Genomic DNA, 12,973 nt, shown 5'->3' on the forward strand with positions numbered 1-12,973 from the left:
AAGCCCCCATGGCACTGGACTAGGCCCTCTGGATAAGCGAGACAGTTGTTTAGCTTGAACTGTTTAGGAGGCCCCCAGGCAGTGGGACCAGGACCTGTCCCTAGTGCATGAGGCAGTTTTTTAGAACCTAGTGCCTATGGTGAGACACTTTGCAAAGCCGTGGTGCAGGGAGGAGGGCTTTGGACCTGCCTCAATTGAATGTACCAGGCTCTGCTGACTCCCCTTGGGAGACCTTGCCTTGGAGGAGGTGGGAATGAGGAGTGGTTTGGGGAGGGGGAAGGCTGGGGAATGGGAGGAGAGAGGACAGGGGAATCCATGGTTGATCTGTAAAATGAGTAGAAAATCTCTTAATTAAAAAAAAGAAGAAAACAAAGCATCCATAACCCTCAAAAAAAAATGAAAATTTTTTTATTCATCTTACATACCAATCAAAGATTCCCTTCTTCCCTCCTCCAGCTCCTCCACTGTTTTCATTCTCATGTATCTATAGCAGTTGAAAGAGACCATACACTTTCACATACTGTTCTTGGATCTTGTGTGTGCTGTTCCTCTACTTAAACACCACTCATATTACATCCTCATATGCTCAAACATCCTTAAGCATCAAGGGCAATTTCAAAGGCTACATCTTTCAAAACAGTCACTGTTCATTGCTTTGATATAAATAATATAATATGTATTTCCTGTGCTTTCTTGATACCATTTATGTTCTATTGAGTCAGTTACTTCTTCTTTTTTTTTTTTTTTCAAGACAGGGTTTCTCTGTGTAGCTTTGCGCCTCTCCTGGAACTCACTTGGTAGCCCAGGCTGGCCTCGAACTCACAGAGATTCGTCTGGCTCTGCCTCCCGAGTGCTGGGATTAAAGGCGTGCGCCACCACCACCCGGCTAGTTATTTTTCTTATTTAAGTATTATCATCTTAATAATATGTTATAAGTTGCTACAGTCTGACCAGAGCAGTTTTTTGTTGTTGTTGTTGTTTATTCTTTCCTTCCCTTCCCTAGGCATTGTGCAGCTATTTACTCTGAACGGAAGTGTTTCCCTCCAGAGGGAGGGTGGGGACTCATAAGACACAAGAGATAATGATTCTTAGAGCCTCAAAAAGTTAGAAGCTTCCCAAGTCCCCTCCTCAATGTTACAAAAGCAGTAAACCCTTGCTGAAGGGCACTACATTCTCTTCAGTGGAGCTGCCTACAAGATGGGCAGGGAGCTAGAGAGGTGCATATTTTGTGAGTCATCAACTATGATGAGCTAGGCCATTCAATGGTGCAGCCATGTCTGAGTCAGACATATTCCTGTAAGAAACCCCTCACTCAGGCTCCCGTAACTTGATGCACCCATTGACCTAGCAAGCTTGGCTTGGTTGGAATTGTTCCTTGCTTCTGTCATCAGTTCATTATCTGATGAACAGATGCTTGTTCACATCTCCTGGGGAAAATGCACATGTGTGCAAGGTTTTCAGGCTTCAGTTACAGGAATCCAGCATGCTTCCTATACATGGATATTGATTTAAAGTTTTGATTAGGATAAATCTTCATAGATTAGAGAAGAGGAAAATGTGAAATTCCATGTATCTATGTTGATTGTATTCTTAACTATAACACTACTGTCACTTCTCATTAATTCCTATGTAGCACCCACATTTTATAGTTTAAAGTCCACTTACTCCGCTGGTGGCCCAGTTAGTAGCTGCTTATTTACATGGGCAACAACTGTGCACTGTTTTCCGATGTCTCCTGAGAATGAAACAGCCTGGGTGAGGTAAATAGCTGCGTCTTACTTCCACTCAGACTGTCCGTAGATATCTGTTTCTTCCAAAGGACCCAGGTCCCAGCTTTGCTTCTTTGGAGTACATAGAGTAAAACTACTATTTTGTTCTGCTTGATAATAAACAATTTGAATTAGATTTATTTCAATGGGTAAAATTCTTGATTGAAGTAATTTAGAAATAGATAATATGCAATTTGTTGATACTACTTGACAATCATTTTAGTCTAACCAAATGATTAATTGAAAATAAACTCTTGTCCACCTCTCTGTTATTAGGTACAGGGCTTCTAGATTTCAAGTGTCTTCTAGATGGGTTGATATTCGTCTTCGAGAAGAAATTTTCTTCAGTCCTGGTAATCTTTGTTTTGAAGTCATGTTGCCTAATACAAGTATAGCTATTCAAGTTTTCTTTTGATTAATTTTAACATCATTTTTGACCTGTCCTTCACATTTTACACACTTGCATTTTTGTGTTTAATGTATACTCCTAGCGAGCAGCAAATGGGCAGCAAATGCTTTTTAAATCTAATCCGACAATAGCTATATTTTAATGTAAATAGTTGCATATGTGATATGTTTATGTAGATCACTCTAAAATAAAAATTTGTTTAATTTACATATCAATCATAGAAAATAGCTACTTATTATACAGATTGTTGTTAATACAAGATTACCAGTTTGTTACTTATATTACATGTTTTCAATTTGTTCCATTTTTTTTAATTCTTTTTCAAAAATGAGGAAATGTTCTGCAAAATGCCATCTTCTGGGCATGATACAGCCATTGCGATAAAAACTCGCTACAGTTGGGAATGCCTATGCTGAATTTGCACAAGAATGGGCCTCTCAGTAATCAGACATTAATGGAAGAAGAGCTCAAGGGACTCACGCCTGCTGAACTATTTACAACTAATAGAGCCACAGACGGGGAGGCATTGTCTTTAGTTGAGTACTCACTGATGACACTACCAGTCCTTAATCATAGTTCCAAGCCAGCAGTGATACATGTGGTCCTGTTTAATCTAACTGAGACACAAAACCAAACCAAAAGTCATGGGCCTGGTAGGGATGATGGGGTTGGAGCTGTGGGGAGTGGATAGGAATGGGAAGAAGATAAGAGAAGGTGTATGCCCTTGGAGAGTAATTAGAATAGTTTATATACATGTATGAAATTGTCAAATAACAAAATTAATGGAAAGCAGCACATCTTTCTGTAAATGTGGCTATGCTTGATATCAGATAGATGAGTCCACTCAAAATCTGGGTTACTGTCTTAATTGATCATAGTACAATAGTTCATTTGGTATTCATTAAAATGTCCTTCCCAAGTAAAAACAGTCTTTCTTCTATTTCCTTTTTCCTTTCCATTAGATGAATCACATACTTTTGTGTAGCATTCTGTATGTTAGTTTACTAGTTATAAATTATCTTTGGTTGTTACTACTTTTAAATAATTCTTTTTTTTAATTTTTTTTTATTTACTTATTATGTATACAGTGTTCTGTCTGCATGTATCCCTGCAGGCCAGAAGAGGGCACCAGATGTCATTACAGATGGTTGTGAGCCACCATGTGGTTGCTGGGAATTGAACTCAAGACCTTTGGAAGAGCAAGCAGTGCTTCTTAACCTCTGAGCCATCTCTCCAGGCCTATTCATTATATATATATATATGAATTTTTTGTATCTTTACACATGCAGTTTCCCTTTCTAGTTTTTTTTTCTTTGTAGAGGTCATATTTTATAAGGTATGGTTTTTTCTGCCTGGAAATCTCAGCATTTCTTTTAGTGCAGATCTTCAGCAACTAATATGTTTTTTAACTTCCCTATGGTAACTTTCCCTAATGTTTTTATTTTACCTTCACTTTAAAAGGCAATCTTTTTGAGCATAGAAATTTCGTCTGAGTTAGCAGTTCCTTTAAGGAAGCTTTTATACTGCCTGTTCAATGACCTTACTTCCAAACAGGAATCTGATTTTTATGAAAACAAATCTTTCCATAGGCTCTCACTTTTTGTTTTAATTTTACTATGGATAGTTCATTGCGATTCTTGGACCCACCAGTGTGGAAACGTTTGTGATGTTGTTGCTTTATGCTTTTTTTTTTTCTTCTTCCCAAGCCCTACACTGGGAGACCAGATTGGTATTCAGTTAGGCTGCTCTAGCTCTCCTTCAGTTATTGATGCTCCATGTTTACTTTGTTTTCCATCTTATTTTGCCTAGTTCCTATTGTGTGCTTTCAAGTTCACTACGTCTTTCTGTGTGTATGTGTTTTATGTTTTGTTTTTTAAACATGATCAGATTCATTGTTAACTACATTTAGTCTATTCTTACATTAAAGTCAAAGTTTAATTTCTATACTTCTTTTTTTTTAACCTTTCACGTGTAATGTTACATGTTTTGTGCATGTAAAACATGTTCCTAGTTAGTGGCTGTTTTAATTTCCTTTTCTTAGAATTCTGACACCCATAACAGCTGCATAACAAGTTTCAATCAATTCTGATGGATCTTTATTTCCCACAGGTCATTGATTCTTGTTCATTGGCAGACCTTCAGAATCTTAGATTGATAACAGGCATTAACAATACATTCTTGGTTGATGAATTGGGTGCACATGCATTTGTGTCTATATGTGTGTGGTGTACATTCTATCCCCCAGGACCATATAATGAGTTTATCTTTTGCTATTAAGTTCTTTTGGGTAGAATTAGAGAAATAAATATTTGGTCTCTGGCAACTTATTTTATTCTACTAAGGCAGAGCTCCTTTGAATGCTTAGTCTAAGGCCTTGTGAATTGTCAGGATATTCAGCCTGGATGGTGAGGAAGAAGGTACTGCTCCTGACACCATGACATCACTGGATAGGAAGGAAGGTACTGTCCCTGACACCATGACATCACTGGATGGTGAGAAAGGTACTGCTCCTGACACCATGACATCACTGGATAGGGAGGAAGGTACTGTCCCTGACACCATGACATCACTGGATGGTGAGAAAGGTACTGCTCCTGACACCATGACATCACTGGATAGGGAGGAAGGTACTGTCCCTGACACCATGACATCACTGGATGGTGAGAAAGGTACTGTCCCTGACACCATGACATCACTGGATGGGGAGGAAGGTACTGTCCCTGACACAATGACATCACTGGATGGTGAGAAAGGTACTGTCCCTGACACCATGACATCACTGGATGGGGAGGAAGGTACTGTCCCTGACACCATGACATCACTGGATGGTGAGAAAGGTACTGTCCCTGACACCATGACATCACTGGATGGGGAGGAAGGTGCTGTCCCTGACACCATGACATCACTGGATAGGGAGGAAGGTACTGTCCCTGACACCATGACATCACTGGATGGGGAGGAAGGTACTGTCCCTGACACTGTGACATCACGGGGCACTGCTTTCTCTGTCATTTGAATAGGAAATGCTTTTCCTTAATCACAACTTGCTCTCCCATACGTTCTCTTTAAAATTTTTATTTTATTATTTTATGTGCATGGGTGTTTCTCCTGCCTCTGTGTCTATGCACATTCTTACTTCTTGGTGCCCTCAGAGGTCAAAAGAGGGCCTTGGATTCTCTCAGAACTGGGTTGCAGATGCTTGTGAGATACCAGGTAGGTGCTGGGAATTGAACCCATGTCTTGTGGAAGAGCAGCCCAAGCTCTTAACAGCCAACCTATCTCTCCAGCCCAGCTCCCCAAAATAAATAATAAACATGCTACTAAATCCTTGGGTAACATTCAGGTCTCTGGAGTTCTCACTTTGTTTAGGTCTTTCTTGTCTAGTTCTCCTCCCTGGGAACTCTCACTTCTCTCTGACTTATTTTCCAACAAGCTAGTCTTCTCCTCAGGTCTGTGTAGCTGACCTTGGGCTTTTCCCTCCACACTCTGCAGCTAGGAAGTACTCTCAAGCCAGAAAGCTCGTGCAGTATTACGACACTGTTTTGTTTCTCCTCTCACTTGGAGATCAGTTATTTTCATTTCAAGAGATTGGTATGCACACTTGTGGTAATTGTATTCTACCTTTTATCCCCTTTGATTTTTATTTCGCTGTTGTTCCTCCTCTTCCTCTCTCTTTACTATCAATGGGAGTGTAATTCTAGGATGGGACTAATGTTTGCTACTGTTGCAGTACAACACTCTGTGGCTGAGGAGTCGAAGGTAACAGTAAAGAAGCTTTTGCTGTTGCCTATCAAATTGCCTTCTAAACATTCATGTATAGTCCCAAAGACTATTGCTCCTATCAACCTTGGTCACGGAGAGAAATTCTTATTTGGAGTAGGTTGTGGTTATTACAATGACTCATAACTAGAAGCTGCTGAGAATGAGTGATTATGCTGTGGTGGGGTGGCTTGATGTCTAGCCATAAGTAGAAAAAATAATAATCCACTATATCGAAGCTTTCAAAACTAAGGAAGGAAGCATGAAGAAATGGCAGAGAAAATATAGGAGCCAGAAAGTGATGTGTGGTGTCGTCATGTCCTTCAGATGGAAACATTCTCTCCCAGAGGGAAAAGGATGACTTCTAAGACTCAGGAAGCTCACAAAATTTAGAGCATTGAAAACTCCTGAGTTTTTCCCCATAGTTACATAAGCAGCAAACCTTGGAGGCAGTAGAAGAGAATCTTGGCTGGAGCTGCCTGCGAATTGCACAGTGAACTGTGATGCATTGTTCCTGAACCATAACCCATGCCGGAGCGTGCTTTTCAGTGTTATAGAACTACTTGGGTCACCTGCACTCCTGTTCTCATGCATGTTCCTGTAAATAACCACAATAAAATTATCAGCTCAATCCGTGGCTGATATGTAGAACTGAATTGTATTGCAAAATAAAAAAAAAAAAAGTTCAAGCTAGCATATTTTAAAAAAAATATGTTAGAACCCTTCAAAAATTGTTCCAATGACTTCAATGTTGGAGACGTACCAGTTTATTGTAGTTTTATAAATTTTCACATTATTTGGGAAAAAAAATTATCAGCTCACCAAACTAGATTTGAATGGAATGATTTCTTTGGTCTGTTGTCGCCACTTTAAGTTTTAAAAGTCTGCGTGTCTCCATAGGAAAAGTTTGGGGATACCTAGTATCTTTGAATGGATTTAACTCTTTTGTTGACTATGAGAGAGTACACATATAAACTAGAATAAGAACGGTCTTAATTTCCAAGACAACTCTTCTAGTTCCTGCTGACAAGCTGGAGGCCATTCATTCAGTCACACTGCTCTTTAATCTTGCTGACCGTGACGTGGAAATGAGATACTCTCTGCTTACCCTCCCATGAGGATGAACTGAACGTGCAGTACATGACTTGCTATGGCTTACCTCATGGTTTTTCAACTTTAGGGTGGTGGGAAAAAGGAACACAGTCAGTAGAAATCAAATTTTGGATTTTGAGTTTTTATGTTTGTGCAGGATAGCCATATGTAGTAGAAAACTCTTTAGAGATACCAAGTGGATCAGAAATGCTACCTCACATTGCACTGCTTTGCTAGGCTATGGTGTTCAGTGAATCATGAGCATTAAACATATTGTTGACATGTGATCATTTCTATTTGTTATAGGCTTATCAAAGTATAACCTTGTCATAAGTTGACATACACTGTATAAAATATAAGACTTTTTATAGATACATATTGTTGAAAATTTAGTTTACCACATTAATATATTTTAATAATTCACCAATGTCAGAAATAAAACAAGTTATATAAATACATGATCTTGTTCTTTTAAATGCTCTCTGTTTAAAGTATTGATAAATAATGTAGGTGTCTATATGCTCTAAAAATTTGTTATTCTTTTTCTCCAGTAAGTAGAAATAGAAACATATTTATGAGGAAAATTACAGTCTTGATTAAAAATATTTTATATATATAATTTCTTCATATAAATGTAGGAAATGGTCAAATAATTAAAAAATAGAAAAAGAAAACTATTTCATTCAATAATTACCTTTATGAATACATATTGCTGTGCAACAAAATGCACACATACTAGATAAGCACAATAAATTGGTGATATCTTTATTAATTCCAGTAACTATAAAAAGTTATTAAATCATTTGTTATACATTTTTTTCTTTACATTTTTTTCATTTTTCTTTATCAAGAAAATTTCTACTCACTCCACATACCACCTACAGATCCTCCCTCCTCTCTCCTCTCACCCCTCAGCCCTCTCTCCCAAGTCACCCCGCATCCCCATATCCCCCAAATCAAGGTCTCCCATGGGGAGTCAGCAGAGCCCAGCACACTGAGCCTAGGTAGGTCCCAGACCCTTCCCACTGCACCAAGGCTGTGCAAGGCATCACACCAGAGGCACCGGATTCCCAGAAACCTGACCATGCACGAGGGACAGATTCCGATCCCCCTGCCTGGGTGCCCCCCAAACAGTTTGAGCCAAACAACCGTCTTCCGTATCCAGAGGGCCTAGTCCAGTCCCATGGGGGCTCCTCAGTCACCAGTCCACAGTTTACGGGCTTCCACTAGTGTGGCTGGTCATCTCTGCACATCCTCCCATCATGATCTCAACATCCCTCACCTGAAGAATCCCTCCTCTCTCTCATCAATTAGATTCCCGGAGCTCAGCCTGGTACCTGACTGTGAATCTCTGCATCTGCCTCCATCAGTCACTGGACAAAGGCTCTATGATGACAGCTAGGTTATTTGCTAGACTGGTCACCAGAGTAGACCAGTCCAGGCGCCCTCTGGACCATTGCCAGAAGACCAAGGTGGGGTCATCCTTGTGGATTCCTGAGAGCCTCCCCAGCACCCTGACTCTTCCTATTCCCATGATGTCCTCATCTATCCTGGTGTCTTCCTCCCTGCCCTCCCACTCTGTCCCTGTTCCAGCTTGACCCTCCCATTTCCCTATGTTCTCATCCCCCACTCCTCACCCTCTGCTACCCCCCCCCACCCAGTCCGCTCATGTAGATTGCATCCACTTCTCCTTCACAGAGTCATCCATGTGTCCTTCCTAGGGTCTTTCCCTGTTTTGCTATACATTTTTAACATAATTCTTTTTATTGATTCTTTGGATGTTTCACATAATGCACTCCAATCCCACTCATTTTCCAGTCCATCCATGTCTGCCCTCCACCCCTGTAGCCTCCTTCCATAAAATAAAATAAAACCATTTCACACTTCTGTCTTTCCAACCTCTCCATCAGACATTAACTGTCATAGTGGTCTTGGAAGCTGCAGTGTTTCATGCAGTATATATACCCATATGCCCTAACAGTTTTACTTTTGAATGAATGTTCATTGCAATGAGTTGTTGGTTTGGATCAAAGTCTCTGGCTTCTGGTACACCATCGATACTGGCCCCTCTCTGAAATTTCTCTCTGATATCCTGCTATTACCTGAGTCATGGAGATACTGCAGCTATGGTTCATGCACTCCAGCAGGTCATAGATGGTGTAGATGTTGAGGTTGGCCAACTCAAAGTCCTAGACGTGGGCCTGGGTGATAACTGAGCTGATCAGTCCTAGCCTCCACCAGGACCACCACCCTCTGGTGAGGATCAGATCCAACTCTCTCACACACTCCATCTGGGTTAGCTCTCCCCAGGTGAGGGGTGAGAACAGCTCTCCTGTGTGCAGGGCCAGCTCTCCCTGGCCTTTGGGGCCAATTCTTCTGGAAGGGTGGGGCAGTTCTCCCACTGAGGCAATCAGCCAGGAATAGTACTAGTTCTCAAATGGCCAAACTACTTGGGCCAGCTCACTCATGTCCCCCCATGGTAACACTGGTCATGGACATGAACACAGACCCCGGCCATGGCAGGACCATGGACTCAGACATGGCCTTAGGCCTCAGCCAGTACCCAGATGTCGCCATGGCCCCAGATGGCAGCCCAAGCCATCCAGATTAGCATAGCCCTGGTGACAATGTGGCCCTCAGACAGCAATGTGGCCTTAGGTGGCATACTGAACCAGAGGCATCTGCATGGCCCTTGGTGGTAACACAGGCCATGGATATCATCACAGATCCCAGCTGCAACAGACCCAGACACCAACCTGAGCCACAATGCAGGCTCATACGTCAGCATGGCCCTGGGTGGCAGCACAGACCACTAAGATTTGTATGGCCTTGGTGGCAGCATGGCCCTTGGACACCAACATGGCCTCAGGTGGTGGCCCGGACCCCAGGCATCCTCACCGTTTTTGGTGGTAACATGGACCACAAACATCAGTCATCACAGACCCCAACTGCGGTAGGGTCATGGACCAATTATGGCCCTCAGGCACAGATAGAGCCCAGACATCATCACGGCCTCTGGTGGCAGCATAGGCTACCCATATCAAACTGTTTCTCACCACCTTCACTTCTTCAGTTCGGTCTCTCCACAGTGTAGGAACTACTTTGCTTTTTCATTCTCTCTCATTTCTCTGTCACATGACTGTTCACTGTAGTGATGATCACCATGGCTGTCCTCTGCCTGCTTGCCTGCTTACCCAGGGCACAGGGCCTACTATACAGTTTTTATTCCTTTCCTTCATAATATAACCCATGTTTTCTTAAGGGAAAAAGAAAAACATGTATATTTTACATCTTAGACTGGTATTAGGCGTTCAGTTCCAAGGCTGTTTCAAGTTGGCAACTACACTTCTTTGATATAGAGTACTTGGGCCAGAAACATTTAAATTATTTTCTAGAACATACTCACTTCCATCATGCAATTTTACAGTAGAGACTAAATAATAAAGATACAAATATCACACAGGAGGACTCATTTCAAATAACCAAATCCAGCACATGAAAATAATGTCTGTGTTAATTTTAATTTCACCTAAGCATATTAGATAACTAAGTAGTTACGTGGTGAGGGCATGGTGCAGCTAGAGGGTGATATAAATGATTAATAAAAGTAAGAGGGTGTGGAGGAGGGAGAGGAGGAGGAGAGAGGAGAGGAAATTACAAGGACAAAACTTTAGCTCCTATATTTTTTTAAAAAAATGGTTCATTCCAGTTAATTGAAATTTTTCAAAAAAGTGTGCTTCACTTTTCAGTGTTCAAATTCACTTTTACATTGCCTATACACTGCCCATTCCATCTACAAGTGAGGCTTACATAAATTAATCCTCTTAATTCTTTCTATGGTTGGATTGAAGATCACCTATTGGTTCAGCAAGGAAAAACCATTCTATTGGTAGATTATAGTCTTACAGAAGGATTTAAACAAATTGCCAGTAGAATTATTCATGTACCACAGAATAATGAAAAGAATTGTGCAACTGTGTCTTCAAGTTGTGTTGAGGTTGAACGGTTGGATGCCCAGATTGTTTCTCTCATAGGTTATATGGTCTCCTTCGTGCTTGTCAGTGATAACTCATATTGCCTTCTCTTACTTCATCACTTTTTCTCTAGCTACCATAAAGTCCTCCTTCATTTTCCTTGCAGTAAAACAGTCTCTTCTTTATATCTGCTTAGAATGTGGATGCTTCCCTTCAGCTGGTTTTCATCAACGAATAGGAATTTGTTTTTTAAAATAATCTAAGAGATGGCTCAGCAATTTAAGGCACTTGTTGCTTTTGCAGAGGACCTGGGTCTGGTTCCCAGCACCCACATGTTAGATTGCTAGCACCACCATCTATAGCTCATTTCCAGGTGATGTGACACCCTCATCTAACTACTGAGGACACCAGGCATGTATTTGGTTCACATATATACATTCAGGTAAAATACTCATACACATAAAAGATGTATTTTTAAAAGAATTTAATATGCATAATTTAATCTGAAATCCCTTCATTTTTACAAGTAAAATCTCTGTAATGTATAACAGCTTCTCAATTAACATCTTCATAAAAGTCCCTGGTAGAGTTGGTGAAACAATGACTTATTTTCCTGTGTCTTTCACTAATCTGTGATAATCTCAAAAAAAAACAAAATGTAGATGTAATTCTAAACAGTTTTATTAAATAAGAAACACAGAGCCAAATAAAGAGTTAAAAGCCCAAAGATCAGAGCAGTAGCCAAGAGCTAAGACCACCTTATCTTACCACTTGCTGCTGTCCTTCCCCTCAGAGAGAGACTATCTTCCTGTGTCCTGTCTTTTTATCACCTTCCTTTTCTGCCTTCTCATTGGTTCTAAACCCAACCACATGACTTCCTTGTCACTGCCTGCCTATACAGACCTCCAGGTCTCTATGGTTGGTACTGGGATTAAAGGTGTGTGTCACCATGCTGGCTGTGTCCTTGAACACACAGAGACTTTGCTTGCCACGTGATCGGATTAAGGGTGTGTGCTACCACTACCAGACTTCTGCTTAATGACTTGCTCTTAGCTCTGATCCCCAGGCAACTTTATATATTAACATACAAATAAAATCACATTTCAGCACAAATGAAATATCACCATAATAAAATATAGTTTTGTAAGATTAAATTAAATGAAAAGTTTTAATTACTTGCATTTCATAAAAATACTGTTTACAATAAAACTACTAAATCTACCCAAAAAGTCATAATGAAATACATTCTTTTTATGTGCATAAAAAATGAAGGATGAGTTTATTGTTTCCATTGTCTGTGGGAAGGCGGGAGATTATCCTCCCTAAGTGTCAGTTAGTAAACAAGTTCAGCTTAGTAACAATTACCAACCTCCCTCACACTGTTTCTTTAGCTACCGTCTGGGTCTTAAGTGATAGAGGACTTGTCTTGCACTTCTCAGGATCAGGTTTAATCCTCTGCACCACAAAAATAAATAAAATAGTAAGAGTTTCCTCACTGAGAATTGGATTGTGGTCAGAGGCAGCATCCAGGCTTGATTCCTAGCATCAGAACAAAGACACAAAACAGAAAACAAAGTTCTCAGCCAAGACACAGTATCTTCTACTGTCAACAAATGTCCAGGTCTGTTCTACAGCTTCATAACTTTAGTACAAAGACAAGTAGCTGATGTAAATCTCAATTTCCCACCATATAAGTGCTTGTATTTTAGCACACACTGTGTGTGAAGCTCTGTTAATATGTAGAGTGAAGGTATTTTGTCAAAGAATTCACACACACACTACCACCACCACCCCTATCAAACTGGGAAACTTAACAGAAACATCAATTCCCATACTCCTGTAGGCTAGTATTCCAAGATTAAGGTGTATACAGACTTGCTCTTAGCCTCACACTGACTTTGTGATGAGTCTTTATGTGCTCTTTCCTCTGTGGATGCATGCCTGATGTCTGTCAAGGTTTCAACTTTTCT

At 40.5% G+C, this 12,973-nt stretch overlaps 1 protein-coding gene across 1 annotated transcript in view; it reads left to right on the plus strand.

Moving 5' to 3' along the window:
* Nucleotides 1-4,612: 4,612 nt before the first annotated feature.
* The window catches only part of Spink5 (serine peptidase inhibitor Kazal type 5), a 75,329-nt gene continuing 66,968 nt past the window's right edge, over nucleotides 4,613-12,973 (plus strand). Inside the window, exon 1 of the mRNA XM_059246735.1 lies at nucleotides 4,613-5,141. Coding sequence (XP_059102718.1) covers nucleotides 4,613-5,141 — 529 coding nt within the window. The remainder of the gene's footprint in view (nucleotides 5,142-12,973) is intronic.

Source organism: Peromyscus eremicus, chromosome 19 (genome assembly GCF_949786415.1).
Source record: "Peromyscus eremicus chromosome 19, PerEre_H2_v1, whole genome shotgun sequence".
Lineage (NCBI taxonomy): Eukaryota > Metazoa > Chordata > Mammalia > Rodentia > Cricetidae > Peromyscus > Peromyscus eremicus.